The following is a 19,870-nucleotide window of genomic DNA, read 5'->3' as shown; positions in this document are numbered from 1 at the left end:
TGTTTCAATTAATCAGTTGGTTCATTGGCACCCTTCATTGGTTACCAGTTTTGTTTTGTTAAATTATCAGTATGAATTAATGGATTTATTTGGGAATAATGGCAAATTGAAGGGAAAATAGCAGTCATTTACTTGATGTTTCCGTCCATTGCGGTTTTTCTTATTGGCCTATTTTTTGACCATTAGGAGCCTATTCAAATTGACTCTAGAGTATAACCCTAAAGCTGTTTGATAGCTTCCTCAACATCTGGTATAACAAGGTGTTTCAGATTTATCTTGTACATTTCCTGCCTCAGGCATGAAATTAGCCATATCAGGAATGAAAGTACAGTATTCCACAGAAAGAATCAGTTCAGATTTTACAGATGTTAAAAGGGTAATAAGGGAATATTAACAGTTTTAAGAAAATTAAGTTGATACCTTTTTTTTTTAATTGATAGTTGAAATGGACAGATTTCTTGAAAGCTGCGAACTGCCAATGCTCACTCGAGAAGAAATAGATAAACCTCTGTCTGTTAGAGAAATTGAATTTATAGTTAATAACTGTCCCACAAAGTAAGCTCCAGGCCCAGATGGCTTCACTAGTGAATTCTAACAAATACTTAGAAATAATATGATTCTATACTAACTCTTCTAGAAAATAAAAGAGGAGGTAGCACTTGCCAGACGTTACAAGAAAAGAAAACTCTGGATCATTATCTTTATGAACGTAGTCCTCAAAACCCTTAACTAAGTATTAACATCTCGAATCCAGCAATATAAGAAAAGAATAATACATCATGACTAATTAACTGGGTTTATTCCAGAAACGCAAGGCTGATTCAACATTTGAAAATCAATCAATGTAATTTACCACATTAACACTACAAAAAGAAAAACCATATCTTATCAGTAGATTCAGAAGCATTTGACAAAACCCAACATCCATTTATTATAAAAGCTTCAGCAAACTAGAAATAGGAAGGAATTGCCCAAACATGGTGAAAGATATTTACTCAAAATAGCTAAGATCATACTTAATATTGAAGAATAAATACCTAAGATTAGGAACAAGACAGCTATGTCTGTTCTCACCATTTTTGTTCAACATTGTTCTTAAATTCCTATTAATTACATTAAGACAAGAAAGAGAAATTAAAGATACATAAATTAAAGAGGAAGAAGTAAAACTGTGCAGATGACTCGATCATCTATGTAGAAAATCCTAAGGAATCTAACAAAAAGCTACTAGAATTATTAAGTAAATTTAGTATAAGCACCGGATATAAGGGCAATATATAGAAATCAGTTGTATTTCTGTATATTAGCAATTAATAGAAGCTGAAAAATTTAAAGTACCATTTAAAATAGCATCAAAAGATAGTAGACAGATTGCCAAACAGTGACCCGTTTCTGTAAGTAAAGTTTTATTGACACACAGCCACGTTCATTGGTTTACATGTCGTATTGTATATGACTGCTTCTGTGCTGCAGTGACAGAGTGGGATAGTTGCAGCAGCGTAAAGTACACAGAGCTGAAAATATGTAGTCTGACCTTTTACAGATAAAGTTTGCTGACCCCTGGTATAGAAGAGTTTTATGACCTTGAGATAGGGGAGGATTTCTTTTTCTTTTTTTTTTTTTTAATTTCATCTTTTTTCTCTTCTTTTTATGTGTTTTTTTTTTTTTTTTTTTTTACATTTTATTGGGGGAGGGAAACAGGACTTTATTGGGGAACAGTGTGTACTTCCAGGCCTTTTTTCCAAGTCAAGTCATTGTCCTTTCTTAGTTGTGGAGGGTACAGCTCCGCTCCAGGTCCAGTTGCTATTGCTAGTTGCAGAGGGCGCAGCCCACCATCCCTTGCGGGAGTTGAACCAGCAACCTTGTGGTTGAGAGGGCGCGCTCCAACCAACTGAGCCATTCGGGAGCTCAGTGGCAGCTCAGCTCAAGGTGCCGTGTTCAATCTTAGTTGCAGGGGGCGCAGCCCACCATCCCTTGCAGGACTTGAGGAATTGAACTGGCAACCTTGTGGTTGAGAGCCCACTGGCCCATGTGGGAATCGAACCGGCAGCCTTCAGAGTTAGGAGCATGGAGCTCAAACCTCCTGAGCCATCGGGCCAGTCTAGGGGAGGATTTCTTACACAAGAAACAGAAAACACTAAGCACAGGAAAAAATTTTGTCCTCATCAAAATTAGTAATTTATGTTCATCAAAAGATACCAAAGAATGAAGGAGAAGACAAGTCCTCAAGAAAATATTTGCAATATATAACAAAAATCTATAAAGAACTACACATCAGAAGACAACACAATAGAAAAATGGGCCTAGACTTGATTGATCAAGCTCTTGATAAAAGAGGAAACGCAAATGGCTAGAAACAGTTTTTGAAGTACTCATTAATAATCAGAGAAATGCAAAAGAAAGCCACAATGAAATGCCATTAAACACTCACCAGAGAGAATGTATTAGGTTGGTGCAAAATAATTGTGGTTTTTGTAGTTGTTTTTAACCTTTTAAACCGCGATTACTTTTGCACCAACCTAATCAATTGGCACAGCTGTTATGGAGAACTGTGTGGAGGTTCCTCAGATATTTGAACCACCGTGATCCAGCAGTCCCATTTCTGGGTGTATCTGAAAGAGATGAAATCAGCTCAAAGAGCTGTTTGCACCTCCATATTCATTGCAGCATTATTTACTCTAGCCAAGCCATAGCAACAACCTATGTTTGTGTCGATGGTTGAACTGATAAAGAAAATATGACATATGCACACACCTATACATATTACTCAGCCATAAAAATGAAGGATATCCTGCCATTTGCAACAACATTGATAAACCTTGAGAGCATTATGCTAAGTGAAGTCAGTCAGAGAAAGACATACTATATGATCTCACTTATATGTGAAATCTTAAAAAGTTGAACTCAGAAACAGTGAAATGGTGGTTACCAGAGTCTGGGGAGTGGGGGAAATGGGGAGATGTTGATTTAAGAGTGCACACTTGAGGTTATAAGTTGAGTAAGTTCTGGGGATCTAATGTACAGATGGTGATTGTAGTTTACAGTACTGTTTTCTGTACTTTAAATATTCTCACCACACAAAAAAGTGGTAACTATATGAGGTGATGGATGTGTTAATCATTAGTGATTAATTATCACTAATGATATGATAGTCTTTTTTTTTTAAGTTTATTGGGGTGACAATTGTTAGTAAAATTACATAGATTTCAGGTGTACAATTCTGTATTACATCATCTATAAATCCCATTGTGTGTTCACCACCCGGAGTCAGTTCTCCTTCCATCACCCCCTTACCCTCATCTCCCACCCCCCACCCCCTTACCCTCTGGTAACCACTAAACTATTGTCTGTGTCTATGTGTTTTTGTTTCTCATTTGTCTTCTTCTTTTGTTGTTTTTGGTTTATATACCATATATCAGTGAAATCATATGGTTCTCTGCTTTTTCTGTCTGACTTATTTCGCTTAGTATTATACTCTCAAGATCCATCCATGTTGTCGATAGTCATTTTGTAATGTATACATATATTAAATCATATTGTACACCTTAAATTTATACAGTTTTGTCACATAAGTAACATTACCTCGTTAAAGGGGGAGGACACTATTCAGACTGACAAAAAAGAAAGAATTATACAATTATTACGTAGAAGCAGAAAGCTTCTACATGGCAAAATCACTATAATGTCAAAACAATCACCAGCCTAATTAATACATAAAGAGCTTCTCTAAATCAGTAAGAAAAAGACTCATAACCCAATAGAAAGATCGGCAATGGATATGAAAAATAAATACAAGTGACTCTTAAATATAGGAAAAATGTTGTACCTTTCTTGTAATAAGGGAAATGTAAATTGAAACTAGAAGGTGATGTTCCATTTCACCTGACAGATTGGCTAATATCAGAAGTTGGATAATACTACACGTTGACCAGGATTTATGGGAACAGTCAGTCTGATAGGCTGTTGGCAGGTGTAAGAACTGGTACATCCTCTAGGGAAGGTAAAGCATCAATCTTTACTGAAGTTACAAATGCGTCTTTGACTCAGCAGTTCTTAGGTTTTATAGAGAAACTACCTTGATCGTGCCACAAAACTACCTTGATCGTGCCACAAAGGACTTCTGTGTTGCCAAATCCAGTAGTCAGTTCTCATTCCTCACCTTACTCGACCTCTGGGTAGTAAGTAGCATTTAACCCAGTTAATCATTCCCTCCTCTTTCAAACACTTGGCTTGGCGTCTTGCATGCCCCATGCTTGGTTTCTTTCTCCTTTGCTGTTTGTCCCTCCTCGTGCTCCTTTGTTGGCCCCTTCCAAACATTAGAGCCCAGGACTCAGGCCAGGAGAGCCCCAGACTTCTGTAAGTGATCTCATCCAGCCCCAGATTGCACATCCGCCTAACGTTCATCTGCAGCTCTGACCTCTGCTGAACTGCACTCATCTCTTCACCTTCCCTCTGAGCTACTCCATTTGTGTGTTGATAGGCGCCTTAGACTTCACACGGGCAGAACTGAACTCCCGGTATCACCGTCCACACCTGTTCTTCTGATTGTCTTCTCATTTTGTCCATTTGCTCAGGCCTGGGAACTGGAGTCACCCTTGACTTCCTTCTTTTTCTCGTAGTCCACAGCAGGAATTCTGTCACCTCTACCTTTGAAAGTAGAGTCAGCATCTTATCACTTCTCACTGCCCCTCCTGTTATGTCTTTAGTCTAAAGCATCTTCACTTCTCTCCTTGGATTGTTACAGACCCTCCTAACTAGTCTCCTATTTCCATCCTTGCTCCATCTTGCAGTCTGTTCTCTACACTGCACCCTAGTGACTCTGTTGAAATGTTTGCCCAGAACCCCTCAGGGGCGTTCTTCACCTGGGACGAGACCCCAAATCCTTATCACCTCCTTAACTTGTTCTGTGAAGCCCTCTTTGACCCCTCTCACCCCCCACTCTTTCACTTGCTAATCCTGCTCTAGCTACTCTGACCCCATGTACCCCGTTGCCTAAGGGCAGGACCTCTGCTCCTGAGGACAATGCCTTTCCCTGGGATGCCCTTTCCCTGGAGAGCCCAAAGGCTGGTTTCCTCACTTCCATCACGTTTGTGCTCAAATATCACTTCTTAGGAGAGAGACCTTTCCTGACCTCGCAGCTGAAAGAGTACTCTGTGAATTTCTACTTCCTTATTCAGCCTATTTTTCTTATTAGTGCTTATGATCACCTGACATCATTTTTGTTTATTGTCTTGATCTCCCATTAGATTGTACATTCCACAAGAGCACGGTCTTTGGGGTATTTTTTTCTTTTTAATTTTTATGAGTTTATTTTAGCCCAAACTGACGACCGACCATTGCCAGGAAGCAAGATCTCCAATTGCTGCCAAGTACAGTCTTTGTTCTTTTCGCTGCTGTACCCACAGTACCTAGAACAGTGATTGGCACTAGTTTTCAGTGAGTATTAGTGAAATGAATGAGTGAGTAAATGTATGAATTCTACCAATATTTGCACATGTGGGAGATGGTTCATAATAGGGCTATTTATTGTAGCATTGTTTTGATAGCAGAAGTTGGAAATGTCCCAAATACCATCATGAGGACTGGGTAAGTATGTTATGATACAGCCGTATAATTAAATCCCCAGTGGGTACTGTTTGGTCTCATTTATGTGAAGATCCAGAACAGGCACCACTAATCTACGGTGGTATAGGCAAATCACACCAGTGATTGCGTCTGGTTTGGGGGCATTGACAGGAAAGAGGCATAGGGAACTTTCTGGAACCGTGTATCTATAGGGGTGTAGGTTCAGGTGTGTGCTTTAGTCAGACTCATCAAACTGTACCCCAGCACTCTATACATTCCAGTGTACATGAATTGTACTTCTGTTACAACAAAACGCCATTCCTAAAAACAAAAACCAAACAGAAACAAACGAATTTGTCTATCAAGCTAGTGGCATAACCATATAGAAATAAATTTTTCATATGACTTTAAAACAGTGTTTTGATTGAACATCTCTAGTGGGATCTATCCTTAGGCTAGAAGAAGAGCTACAAAGAAATCTTAACCTATACTTAGTACTTTTATGGTTAATAGCACTGTTAATTTGAAACTATTAATTATAGGGCAGCTTATATAGATAATTATATTAATGTTATATTTGACATAAAAAAAAGAGCAAGAAATCCAAGAAGTTGAAAAACTTAGTAACTTTAAATCTGACAGGGAAATATTAGTATAACCCATAATTAATTTTTCTCTTCAATTATTATTCTCTTTATTATTTTTATTTCTAATAAGACATATCTCCTATCTTTCATTGAAAAACCTGAGAAACAGAGACAACACAGTAGCAACCACTGCCTAAATTGAGGTCTCTAAATATGATTTCCCACTAAAAGGAACCAGGGCTCCTTAGAGAAATGCTGAATTCAGATCTGGCTCAGGGAATGCTTAAGATGAGCCTGAGATATGTTACAGTGACAAAAAGTAAGAAAACTCCAAGATTTAAGATTTATATCAAAAAAGATATGAGATAAACAAGATTTGTAAAATATTACTAGTAGAATGTAGGTGGTAGGCATTGGGTGGTTACTGTACAATTCTTTCAACTTAGCCATGTGTTTGAAAATTTTTATAGCGTAGTACTGGAGAAAAAAGGACGCAATCAGAAGCCAACGAGATTCATGACTGCAGTTGCTAAAACACATGAAATAGAAAAATCTAGTTAATACAACAATAAAAATATTTGGAGGTTGCTTGGGCACACTGTCATTACTCTGAAAATTTGTGAATAAGGAGAAAAATCAAGCATTTATATTGCCTTTTTAGGGTAATCAAATAGTTGATAAGGAAGTTTCCTTGTAGAATTCCAGCTAATTAATAAATACAGAAGGGACGATAGCATTAGAAAATCACCACTTGCACTCTCTAATGAAATCTTGGCTGTCAGTAATAGATGTGAAAACCATTGGACGGAAGGCTGATGGTGAGCTCTGATGGGCAGGTCATGTGACAACACGTGAAACCAGTTTCATCTTGTGATCACTGAAAGTGTTGTCAGATCTCCATGCATCTTACAGTGCAGCGCTATAGGACGTATGTAGGCACCTTCAGTGAAGTTTTCGTGCCAAAACACCAGATCCAAATCTGATCAAGCTTCCAGACAGACCTATAGACTGGGGTACAGGAAACCGGGGGGATAAAGGAGGAAGTTGAATATTACCACAAGGGAAGGCATTAGCAAACACAGGAATGTGTGGGAAATACTATAGGATAAATGCTGCTTTCTTCAACAAATCAATGACTTGAAAACAAAGGGCCAGAAGAGGGAACTCTTTCAAGGAAGTGCTTTAGATTGAGTGCCTAATAGGACCAAATGCAGTGTATGGACCTGGTTTGAATTTTCATAGGAATAAGCCAATTGTAAAATAACATTTTTGAAATAATTGGAGAAATTTGAATAAGGAATTATTAATTTTGCTAGGGGTAATAATGACATTGTGGTATATTTTTTAAAAAGTCCTTATCTCTTAGTGATACATAATGAAGTATTTAGTGGTGAAATATATTGATATCTGGGATTTGCTTTAAAGTACTCCGCATGGGATGTAGGTAAGTAAAACATGGTCGGCAAAATGTTAATAAGTCACTGAAGCTGAGTAATGAATACTTGGAGATTCATTATATTTTCTCTCTACTTTTGTGTAAGTTTGGAATTTTCTAAGATAAAGAAGTTTTTTTTTAGAAAAAGTAATACCACATGGTCATTTTTTTGAAAACCAGGAGTTTCTTCAGTATGTACTGATGCAATGATCTGCATATTTAAGTGAAAAGTAAGATAGAACCGTGTTAATGATGGGTTTCCATTTGGGCTAACGGGGAAGAAAAGAGTAAGTGTTTATACTCAGGCTAGAATATCTCAAGAAGTCGTCATAAGAAGCGCCTCTGGGGACACTGCTTGTGCAGTGTGTACTACTGAAAAAAGAGATTCTAAAAAAAGGAGTTAGGAAGCACAGTTCTAGACACACACCCTGTGTAAATTTAGGACAATAGAATGTTAATGCTGGCGGCGGGGGGGTTAGAAATTATTTGGACCACCTCATTTTACAACTGAGAAAGCTGACGTCTAAGAAGAATTGTTTTTGTAGTTGTGTGGCTGATTGGTGTAAGAGGAGAACCGTCCCCCATCTCCTGACTGTCCTTTATAAAGGAAGAAGACAGTGTCCAACTGGGGCTTCAACTTGAACATCTTAACTTAGATTGAAATGTGAAACACACGTGAGGTGACCCTTCTCCTCAAAACCTAGAAGGATTCCAAGTTGCCATAGCTCTTTGGTGCACTTGCTATATGAACTTTTTGTACTGGTCTAGATCTAATTTATCAGCCTCCTTCCCATCATGCACCCTACACCATATCAAACTACTTGAATTTCTCAGCAGCTCCTGGATATGATATACTGTTTCCTGTGTCTGTGCCTTTGCAATTGCAGTGCCTCTTGCCTGGAATACCTTTCCTTGCTAGGCTCAGTAAATTCCTCCTCTGGGCCCAGCTCAAGTGTTCCCTCTTAAAAACCGTTCTGGGACCCTCTCAGAATCTTCTTTCCCTCATAATAGTTCTTATCAGCACGATGATGTGGCCGGGCCCTTCATCAGATCAAGGGTTGGCAAACCTTTTCTGTAAAGGACCAGATAATAGTAGACATTTTTGGCTTTGTGGACTATATGATCTGTCAAGAGTACTCAACTTTGCCATTGTAGCTTAAAAGCAGCCATTGACGGGGCAGCCCGTTAGCTCAGTTGATTAGAGCATGGTGCTGATAACACCAAGGTTGCCGGTTCGATCCCCGCATGGGCCACTGTGAGCTGCGCACTCCTTGAAAAAAAAGAAAGAAAGCAGCTGTAGACTGTAGGTAAATGAAGGAGCATAGCTGTGTTTCAGTACGAGTAGTCTTTATTCATAGACACTGAATTTTGAATTTCATATAAATTCACATGTCACAGAATATTCTTTTGAGTTTTTTCAGCCTTTTGAAAATGTAAAGCCCATTCTTAGGTCATGGGCCATACCGAAACAGATGGTAAGCTAGATGTGGCTCGTGGGCCACCATTTCCAGTCCTTTCATTAGAGGGTAGGCTGTTCAAGGGTAGGCTTTATATATTTTTGTACCTCTCTGTCCCCCACCCCCACCCTCATCCCTCAGTTCATTTCTAAGCAAATAATGACTGGACAGCAGTTGTTTGTGGAATAAATGCTTAAGTAAGGAATTACTTGAAATGTTGTAGTTTCTAAACAAATGTGAAAAATAATGGAGCTTCATACTGAGAGTTAGTAGTCATTTTTTATATATATGTTGATAAACATTTTCAGAAAAGCAAGTGTAAAAAGGTTGCATAATATAGAGGAGTACACCTCTGTGTAGAAGACAGCTCTGCTAGGAAAGATCTAACAAATAAGCAGACCGTCTCTGTCAGGGAAGAGACTACTGAAAAGTGCTCCAAATCCTTGGCTTGAATCAACTACTTGATTAAAATGCCTTCTCCATCTTTTCCTTTTCCTTATACCTGGCCTGGAGAAAATTGTATCTTGGCTTTTATCCAGTGGCAGTGAAGTTTTCAGCGGGCTTTTCACGTGGGTCTACCTACCTCATGGCTGTAATGGTCTCGGTGACCTGGTGGTCCGAGACAGGTTTGGAGACCCACCGTGGTCTGAACCCCGGCTCCACACGGGCCCTTCCTGTGCCTTCACCACATCACCAAACCAGCTAAGGCTCGGTGCCCTCGTGGCCTTAATGGCGAGAATGACATACGACCTGGCTTCCAGGAAAGGTAGAGAGAGATGTATCTTAAAAATAGAATATGTAAAATGCCAGCAGCTGGCTTAAAGTGGGCGCTGAGTACATACGACCTGCTATTGTTCCTGTGCACTCTCCCCAGTAGCAGTCTGCTGTCTTTCAGGGTTTACAAGAGTTGGGGCAGGGGGAGGTTTGCAGGAGCACCTCGGGGGCCGTGAGTTATGGTCATCCAACAACTGTCAGTCCTTGTTTTTATTTTCATACAACCTGCAAATACTGCCAGGTTTACTGGTTTCTTTCGTCTTCTTTTTAGCAATCAAGTCACTGGATACCAGGCAATAGAGTGTTCCCTGTGGTTACCTTAACGTTTGGACATTAATTTGGAAAGCTAGGGCAGGACACTCACTCAGAAGTCTAGTGTCGCAGCCCACACCCTGGCTCTCGTGCTTAGGGGTGGGATCTGTGAGTAACAGCTTGCCTCTGACTACCTTTTCTTATTCTTCTTAAAATACCTTGTTGCTCCCGAGTCCGCATTGTCAGATTGTCTGTTCACAGCAGTGTGGTGGTGTGGTGCTTCTTTGGACAAGGCAGGGTATTTCCTCTTCTGTTAAATAAACAACCTGATTAGCTAGATAAAGTGAAGGGATGTTTATAAGGCATTTTATAAATTGACTTTATGCTACTTGTTCTTCCTTTTAGCAATATGTTGAGTTCCTGTGTAGGAAAAAAAACGGCTAATGGGGAAAATAGTTTTAAAACTCAAGGAACTGAAACTACTAATGCTCGGCCCTGTGATAATTCACTGATTTAATATGAACAAGTTACTTCACCTCAGACACAGCTTTACTCGTCTTTTTAGCAGGGTCGTGTGCACAAGAACTTGTGGCAGCTGTTCTGCGAAACATTCTATAAAACTAAACTATCTGGAATCCCAGCAAGTGCAGATAATTATTCATATTATATTGGTCTTATTTTTAAGGAGAGACACACAGATGACTAGAAAGGGCTTGTCTGTAGAAGCCGATTGCAGGGCATGTCACAGCTTAGATGGGGTGCAGCCCTTGCACCCCCTGGGTACCAGCAGACCTCTCTGGCAGTAATGGCGGTGCTGAGCGGCTGTCACATGCGGCGGGCATCACATTGTTGGAAGTGAGAGCACGTTAGGCATTACTGCACGCAGCTTTCTGGGAGTTAGTAAGATGTCTCGGGTACATAGCTTGCTAATCGGGATTTCCCAGGATGGAGATTATCCCCACAGATAATCTAATTCTTCAGGAAGAGATTTCCAGAACTTTAACCTGGGTTACCTGGAATGTATCTACCACTACTATACTCTTGGTGATGGGAATGGAGACTTACATGACACCAAGTGGGGTGCAGGGTAGGTAGAGGGAATGGGGATAGCTCCTCTGTAGATGTCCGTATTCTCCTTTGCTTAGTCTCATCCAGGCTGGAAGAGCCTGGGACTACTGTTTTCCGAGTCTCAGTCTCTTTCCGTCTCCTTAGCTCCAGTCCCACATTTATGATTGTCCACTAGAAATACTCATTAGACAGCTCACTGAACTCTCCAGTTCGTGTGTTGGAGGACAGCCTCCCTGTCGTTCCCTCCACTGACCTGCCACATTCTCCTCCTAAGGCAGCTTCACCACTGGCTCCGCCCACAGCCTGTCAGTCACCTGCTCCTGCAGATTCTTCCTCATGTATTTACCTGGAATCCTGCCACTTCCTCTCAACTCCCACTTCTGTCCTCATTCTTTCTCAGCTTGAATTCACTGCAGAAACATATTCTATTACTGGGCTTGTCCATCCAGCCCAAGTCAAAGTGACTTTTCTAAAACCCAGATTGGGCTGTGTCATTTCTGTGCTTAAACAGTTCACTGACTTACCCACTGCCTTCTGATTGCGAACCAAACTCTGCATAATTGGCCCCCTGCCTTGTTCAGCCTCCGTAAGTAACCCCTTCTGTATGCTCCCTGCATTTCCTTTTTTAAAAGCACTTGTTTGTCTGTTCAGTCGTTGGTCCATTCTTTTCATTTGCTCATCATCTTCTGGCCACTTGTACGGGTCAGGCTCCAGGCTTAGGAACTGGGTTTGAGGCAGGCAGCAGCACAGATCCTTGCACATGTCACTGGCCGCTCACGCTGTTACTCAGCATAGAGACTAGGTTCCACTTCAGTGACAAATTGACCCCGAATCTCACTGTTTTAACACAACAGGGTTTATTCCTTTTTGTGATACCTGTCAGTCATGGATTTTCAGAAGCTCTGCTCACATGGGAATTCTGTTCCACGCAGGGATTCAGGCTTGTAGCTGTACCAACCGGAGCTCGCCATGTCTTTGGGCACTGAGACAGAGGAAGAGAAAATGGATGGGTTTCCCCTGCCTCTGCCCAGCAGGACACGTGTCCTTTCTGCTCACATTTCACGAGCCAGAACTAGTCAGATAGCCTCACCTAACAGAAAAGGGGGCTGGATACTCGGCAAGAACATGAAATAGCGAGTGAGCTTTAGGGTCTCAGGCACAGTCACTCGGTTATATTTAGTCACCTGACTTCTTGTTGGTCTCATCCACTGGACTTCACATTCCTCAAGAGCTGAGGCTGTATCTGCCTTGCTTTTGTGTCCCAAGCACAAGAGCACACAGTAGGCTTCTGATGATTTTTGTAAGAAAATAAATGTCTTTCTTGAGCTTGGATTCAAGTCACTTCCTTTAAGAAACCTTCCCTTACCATCCGTCTACTGCCTCCCCTCAGCCAAAGCTCTCCTTACCCTGTGTTACGACTTTTTGTTTTCTTTTATTTATTTCTTCACTGTTTCTTTAGGTGGCTTTTTAAAAAAAATTTTTTTAATTATTATTATTATTTTTTTAAAGATTTTATTGGGGAAGGGGAACAGGACTTTACTGGGGAACAGTGTGTACTTCCAGGCCTTTTATCCAAGTCAAGTTGTTGTCCTTTCAGTCTTAGTTGTGGGGTTGCATCTCAGCTCCAGGTCCAGTTGCCGTTGCTAGTTGCAGGGGGCGCTGCCCACCATCCTTTGTGGGAGTCGAGGAATCAAACCGGCAACTTTTTGGTTGAGAGCCCGTGCTCCAACCAACTGAGCCATCCGGGAGCTCAGCGGCAGCTCAGCTCAAGGTGCTGTGTTCAATCTTAATTGCAGGGGGCGGAGCCCACCATCCCTTGCGGGACTTGAGGAGTTGAACTGGCAACCTTGTGGTTGAGAGCCCACTGGCCCATGTGGGAATCGAACTGGCAGCCTTTGGAGTTAGGAGCACGGAACTCTAACCGCCTGAGCCACTGGGCCGGACCCTGGCTTTCTTTTTTTATGTTCTTTTGAAAATTTGTATTAAGCAATATTAAAGCAATTTTTAAAAACTAGGAAATAATACGTTACTATTCCAGGTTATGTAAACCTCTCCCCATTAGGTTTATCATTCCCACACATTTCTTTCTTTCACCGAACACGTGTCCCTAATCAATATAATGATTTTCCTCTGTGACCATGTGGATAACAGGTTGTTCCAGCAGGGCTGCCTGTGTCCTGTATCCAAGAGTTCTGTGTAGTATGGGAGGTGTGTTTTGTGGGTGCATTTCTCCATCTCTGTACGTGCTGATATCACTGTCTCGATGACAGAAGCTTCATAAAAGGTCTGATACCTGGTCGGCTGATCCCCCATGTCGACCTGCCTCAAAATTGCAGAGCTTTTAATTTCTGCATCTCGTGTTCCTGCTTAATGAATGTTGAATAAATGACAAGTTCAATTTTTTTCTTATGTGTCATTTTTAGAATCTTTTAGGTGTTTTGCCATTTTATTTTTTTAGATAATTTTATACTTAAAAATCAAGCTTCAGAATAAGAATTTAGTGACCAGAATGCCACTTACTATTTTATAAGGTAGGAAAGGAGTAAAGCCTTCTGCTAAAGTAAAGAATATTTGGTTTTGTTTAGTTCCTTTGCAGTAAATTTTTGATGCGTTGTCAGGGAAACTTACTGAGAACTATTTACTGGTAATAGTGTTTGCTTTGAAGTGTGACTACAAAGGAATGAAGCTTGCTTTCTTTCCCCAGCCTCAGTTACACAGTCTTACCTCGTGTAGTTAAGCTCTGAACATGCGAAGCGATGACACTTGCTAGGTTCACTGATTAATATTTCACATTGATTGAAATTTAGAGATTAAATTATACTTGATGTTAGAGGTTTCCTTTTCTTTGCCTTAGCTCAGAAATGTCCCTGAAAAGGTCTTTCATTTAGATTGTAACCTAATTGGGTGGCCCTAGTCAGCCTTTGAGGCAAATGCTTAGGTTTAGAATGGCTGGTAAACATTTTGCCAGGAAGTGGGAGAACTCTAGGAAGAAAGACTTTATGTGTTTATATAACAAATCAATGAAGGATTAATCCCCTTAAACTTTTTCTTTCTGAATCTTCCTTGCAAATTAGAGATAGATATGACTTAAATGCCATCGTCTAGAGTTGTCTTTGGAGGACTTCTTTTTTTAACTTTTTAACTCAAATTAACAAACATGATTATATTTGGGTTTATTTTTCTTTTGATAAGGACCTTTTTAAAATGTAAGGCCGGACATAGTTTTAGAGGAGAATGGGTATGGCAATGATCCCTTTTTCTTTTATGGAAACAGAATATTATTTTAGCTTTTTATAATTTATTATAAAACTAAGGATAAACTTCTGGAAGGTTGCTCTCCTGGAGTGTACACTCTGAAGAAGAAAGTATGGCACTGACGTCTTTAGCTTTAAAAAACAATTACTGTGATCTTAAAACTAGCTTGATTTTATTGAGGTGAAGTTCACATAACATTAGCCATTTTAAAGTGAACAAGTCAGTGGCATTTAGCAAACACCACTTTTATCTGTTAATAGTTCCCAAACACTTTGATCATTCCAAAATAAAACCTTGTACCCATTAAGTAGTGACTCCTCATTCTTTCCCTCCCCAGCCCTGCAACCACCAATCTGCTTTCTGTCTCTGTGGATTTGCCTATTCTGCATACTGCATATAAATGGAATCATACAGTATGTGTGACGTTTTGAGTCTGGTTTTCACTTAGTGTCATGTTTTCGAAGTTCATGCACTGTGTAGCGTGAATCAGTATTGCATTCATTTTTATGACTGAGTACTGTTCCATGTATGTATATGCCGCATTTTGTTTATTCAATCATCCACTGATGGACATTTGAGTTATTTCTACTTTTTAGCTATTGTGAATAATGTTGCCATGAACATTTGTGTGTGTTTGAGTACCTGTTTTCAGTTCTTTGGAGTATATACCCAGGAGTAGAATTACTAGATCATGTGATATTTTGTTTAACTTTTGGAGGCACCCCCAAACTGTTCTCCACGGTACCTGAACTCTTCTGCATTCCTACCAGCAATGTATGAGGGTTCCAGTGCCTCTCCATCCTTGTCAGGACTTGTTATTTTTAAAATTAGGGCCATTCTAGTGGGTGTAAAGTGGTATCTCATAGTGGTTTCACTTTGCACTTCCCTAGTGACTAATAACGTGGCATCTTTTCATGTGCCTGTTGGCTATTTGTTTGTTTTCTTCGGAGAAATGTTTGTCTTTTTGTTATTGAGTTGTAAGAGTTTTTTTATATATATTGGATATCAGACCCTTATTAGATAGATGAGTTGCAAACATTTTCTCCCATTTTGTAGGTCTTCTTTTCACATTCTTGGAAATGGCCTTTGATGCGCAGAAGTTTTTAATTTTGATAAAAAATTTATCTGTTTATCTGTTTTTCCTCTTATTGCTCATGTTTTTGGTGTCATGTCTAAGAATTTGGCATATCTTGCCAAATCCTAGGTCATAAAGATTTACCCCCGTTTTATAGTTTTAGCTCATACATTTAGGTTGTTGGTCCAATTTGTGTCAGTTTTTGTATATGGTGTGAAGTAGGAGTCCAGTGAGGACTCTTATTTAAAAGTAAAATTTCACGAAACCTCCACATTGTACTTTTAATATCCCTTGATTAAACATATATACATACCAACCAGAAATCACTATGGATTTTATATTATTTTAAATTTGTTTGCATTGTTTTAATCAAAGCAGAACTTATATACATTTAAAAAATAATACTTGCAAGTATAACACATTTCTCAGCCCATGGACTATCTATTAGTGATTACATGTGGATTCATGGATTTCCTTCTCGTAACTCTGTGGTCCCTTCTGGACTGCAGGTCACAGATTTTGTAGAGTAACGTCAGGAGTACCTATGATGATGGGAAGAAAAGGGTAGCATTTCCAAGGACTCATCACTGCCGAAACCTCAAGGGAGAGAGAGGAGCTGACGGGAAGGTAGATAACCGGAAGTCAGCGGTGGAATCTGTAAGGGCTAAAGAGGAAGTCATATTCTCCTTGGGGGGCAACAAGGATGAGTGTGGAGTAGAAGTTAGGTGCCGGGGCGTGGAGGGGAGACGAAGGGCAGCTCAGGTGTGGTTTGGACTAAGGATAGATTCGCAGGACGTATCATCCAGAAGTGATGGCGTAGGGAGCAGTTGAGGATTCCTTTAGTTTTGGAAATATGCCAACCTGACTGTACCCCCAAGTGAGGAGTCCCGCTCATTTTGTTTGGCGTCTGTCCTTGAGAGGATAACGAAGAGAGGCACTAGGGAAATTCTGGATTTTGTTTCAGCCATGACTAGAGTGCTGGTTAAGTTTGAACTAGAACACCGTATTGTATATCAATACTGTGTGTGTGTGCTTTTCATTTCTTAATAAAATTTCCTAGTTAAAAAATTCCATTTTTATCTCAGCTGAAAACATCATGAAAAGAAAATTTTCTCCTTCTCGTGTAGATGAGAGAATTAGGTTCTCAGCGTTCCCTTAGAGCTTAGGGTGGCACGTTGTATTGGCCTGTGACGTACGATGGAGAACTAGGACACACGGGAGTGAGAACCTTGGAGGGAGGACTGTGGTGCCAACCAGGCCTAAGGACTTCTTCCCTTCTAGAAGGCCAGCCTTTCACAGTGTTCACAAGCTCGCATAAACTTTTGTCAGCTCTGTATTCAGAGGGCTTTAGAGAAAGGGATGAAGGAGAGGATAGGTAGGACAAATGACAGTCAGGGAAAGCAGAGGTAGTGGCCACTGGTTTCGATGCCCTTTTCAATGCTTTTACTAGGCAGATTGTCTACTTTTCCAAACAGAAACAAAAGCTGCCTTACAAGAAATGATTTGGAGAGGTATAAACAAAGGAGTCTTAGGTACTTTTACTTCTGGGGTGTTTAAACTCTGAATTTTATGATTTTTTAAAGTTTTTAACCACCTGTGTGACCTCTGTGACTTTCAGGTGCTACTTGTGAGCAGCAGTCGCCATCCAGACCGATGGATTGTCCCTGGAGGAGGCATGGAGCCTGAGGAGGAGCCGAGTGTGGCAGCAGTCCGGGAAGTCTGCGAGGAGGTATGCACGCCGTCCCCTGTAATCATGAACCTGTCATGTCTGTGCAGTTCTGTAATTTGTCACCACTCCCTGAATAAACATACTCATGATCACAGAAGGAAGGCATGTAACAGTTACCATGTGCCTCCTTGATGAAAGGGGGATCAGGTTGTGACGTGGTAATGTTTACCAGGGCCCCTCTATGCCGGGGTAGGACTCAGGCAGTGACTCATTAGACCAGACCCCCTTGTGATTTCCCGTGGATCTCTCCCAGTACTGCCTCTCTCACCTGCGGCAGAAGATCAAGAATTGAAGAGTTCATCAGTTCTAGGAAATATGAACAAGCAGTATTGGTATAAATGGTTCATTCTCATTAACCTTTGGATCAGGAGGAGGCGTCCTTTATTCTCCTGTGCTTCCTGGGTCCTGGCCATAGAACAGTCACTAAAGCAACAATTCTGTTAGCCAGAGCTCTTAATGGTCCAGCTCCAGAGATAATTGTATTTTCTTTTATTTAGTCACATGATACTCAGTATATAGGAGTTGAGTTTCTGGACCGTGCCCAATATATCTTACTAGATACTCTAAAATACATAGTCACGAGAAGTAAAGTCTTACACCCTTAGTGCCCTTACTTCAAGAGCTTACAATTTGGTTGGGGAAACTGAGAAAGAGATTTCAATTCAAAACAGGAGGAAGGAACTAATGTTTCCCCAGAGCCTCTGTGGCGACACCTTGCTCTGTTCTGCTTTGTTACCTCACTTAGGGCTCCCGCTCAGTGGTGTGGGTTTTATCGGCCAATTTCCTTGCCCTCACCCACCCCATGGCTAGTGTTATAGAACCATTTCCTTGTTCCACAGGGGATTTCAGACTGATTCCAAGGACATATAAAATAACGCTTAGTACAAGTCTAAATTCTTTGTGGTTTTTTTTTGGTCTAGCCCTTGCCAAAGTCCTGTTGGACTAATCGTTCCTTTGGAATACTCAAGGAATTCTTCCCTCGCTCTCAGCTCCGACAAGCGTACATTGGCTCATGTCACTCAGTTTTATCATACATCTGGCATCCATAGCTAGATTATAATCTCTGAGGGCAAAGATTATGTTTCCCATTTTAAATCCTCCTTTCATGTGCCTGGTACACAGCTAGGTGAACACAAAGTGATTAATACATGTGTCTGTGACAGATGGAACAATAAAAGTCCTGCAGAAATATCCCAAATGGACATGATCAGCGTTCTTTCTGGAGGAGCCCAAAGATTTGACTTTTGAAATAAGTGTGGTAGGACCAGTTGGTGGACCTAAACTACTTCCTTTTGATTTAAATCCAGTTGGCTCCTGTGGGTTCTAAGGCATCTAAGGCAAAAGTGATGTTTGACAGAGTTGCAGTTGTGGATTCAGGCAGGTTGTCGGAAGACCTGAGATAGAGTGATGGTTCTGGAATAGAGGGGAAGGAAAACGTTCAGGGACCTTTTGTAAAACTTGCTACTTGGTTTTAGGAGTTGGGGCAGTGGGAGCGGGGGGTCTCTGACAGCTCTACCTTTGTAGAGGACTTTCGGATTTGGCCATGTTTCAGGTAAGCTTGTATTAGCTGTTGTTACTGTTCTTGTTTTGAGTGTTATGGTTGAATTCTCTCTGGGTTATGCGAGTGCAGCTAAGATGTAGACAAGTAGATGATTGCCAGAGGAGAGCAGTACGGGAGTAGGAAGGTATAGGGCACCCTGCTTACTCTTCTGTTTCCTGGAAATTCACACCGTCCTTTAGTAGTAGTACCATGCTTCCCCGAAAATAAAACGCGTCTTATATTAATTTTTGCTAAAAGACGCATTAGGACTTATGTTCAGGGGATGTCCTCCTGAAAAATCATGCTCAGGCTTATTTTCCTGTTAGGTCTTATTTTGGGGGAAACACGGTAGGTGGAAGGGGAAAATAGCTGAAGTAGGAATTAAGTACTTGTGACAGGAGAAGTGAGTGATGTAGCACACGTAATTAAACTCACATGTTCGGTGTCTTACCTGCCTGCTGGCCTGCAGGGAACCTCAGCTTGGCATTACATTCAGCCTGCCACTCGCAGCCCCGAAGAATCCCGCCTGGCTTGGAGCACCATTCCCCGCCAGTCAGAGAGGCATACCATACTCTGTACTTTATTCCAGCATATTGAGAGAATAGAGAAACGTCTGTGGACTGCTTGGAACTTTAGAACAAGGTATCAAATACGTGTTTACATAAACAATAACAATTAGAGAAATATGTCATTACAAAAACAAACATTTCAGTGGCTTCCATCAAAATAAGATAGTGGGGGTGGTTTTTCCAATTCCGTGTCCATCAACAGAGAATAAGACTTGGAATCAGAGAGGATGTAGGTTGATGTTTTTTATTGCGCTTGAAAGGTAGCTTTTGTAAGCAGAAATCACTATTCAGGGGTTTACTTAGTTTTCACAGTGTTACGACTTTTTTGGTGTACACATTCAAAGACTTAGTTCTTTCATAATGCTTATAAACCTGGTTGCGCTTTCAGCGTAGGAGAATTTACCAGTCACTTCTAAGGGGCCTTTGGATAATACCTAGACCAGATGTTTCATATTGTGTTTGCCAATTTTATATACTTCATTGCTTTTTAAAGAAATTCGCTTGTCTGACTTAAAAAAAATACGCATTTTAGGAAGCTCTTCAACAAAAAAGTCCTGTGAATCT

The 19,870-nt window shown here is 40.6% G+C and overlaps 1 protein-coding gene across 1 annotated transcript in view; it reads left to right on the top strand.

The window, feature by feature from the left end:
- Positions 1-19,870, top strand: part of NUDT3 (nudix hydrolase 3) — a 105,531-nt gene that overhangs the window by 42,522 nt on the left and 43,139 nt on the right. The window contains exon 2 of the mRNA XM_033095127.1: positions 17,087-17,197. Within this exon, the coding sequence (XP_032951018.1) occupies positions 17,087-17,197 (111 nt within the window). The remainder of the gene's footprint in view (positions 1-17,086; positions 17,198-19,870) is intronic.

This window comes from Rhinolophus ferrumequinum, chromosome 3, assembly GCF_004115265.2.
Source record: "Rhinolophus ferrumequinum isolate MPI-CBG mRhiFer1 chromosome 3, mRhiFer1_v1.p, whole genome shotgun sequence".
In the NCBI taxonomy this organism is placed as follows: domain Eukaryota; kingdom Metazoa; phylum Chordata; class Mammalia; order Chiroptera; family Rhinolophidae; genus Rhinolophus; species Rhinolophus ferrumequinum.
This window is presented reverse-complemented; position numbering and strand designations above follow the sequence as displayed.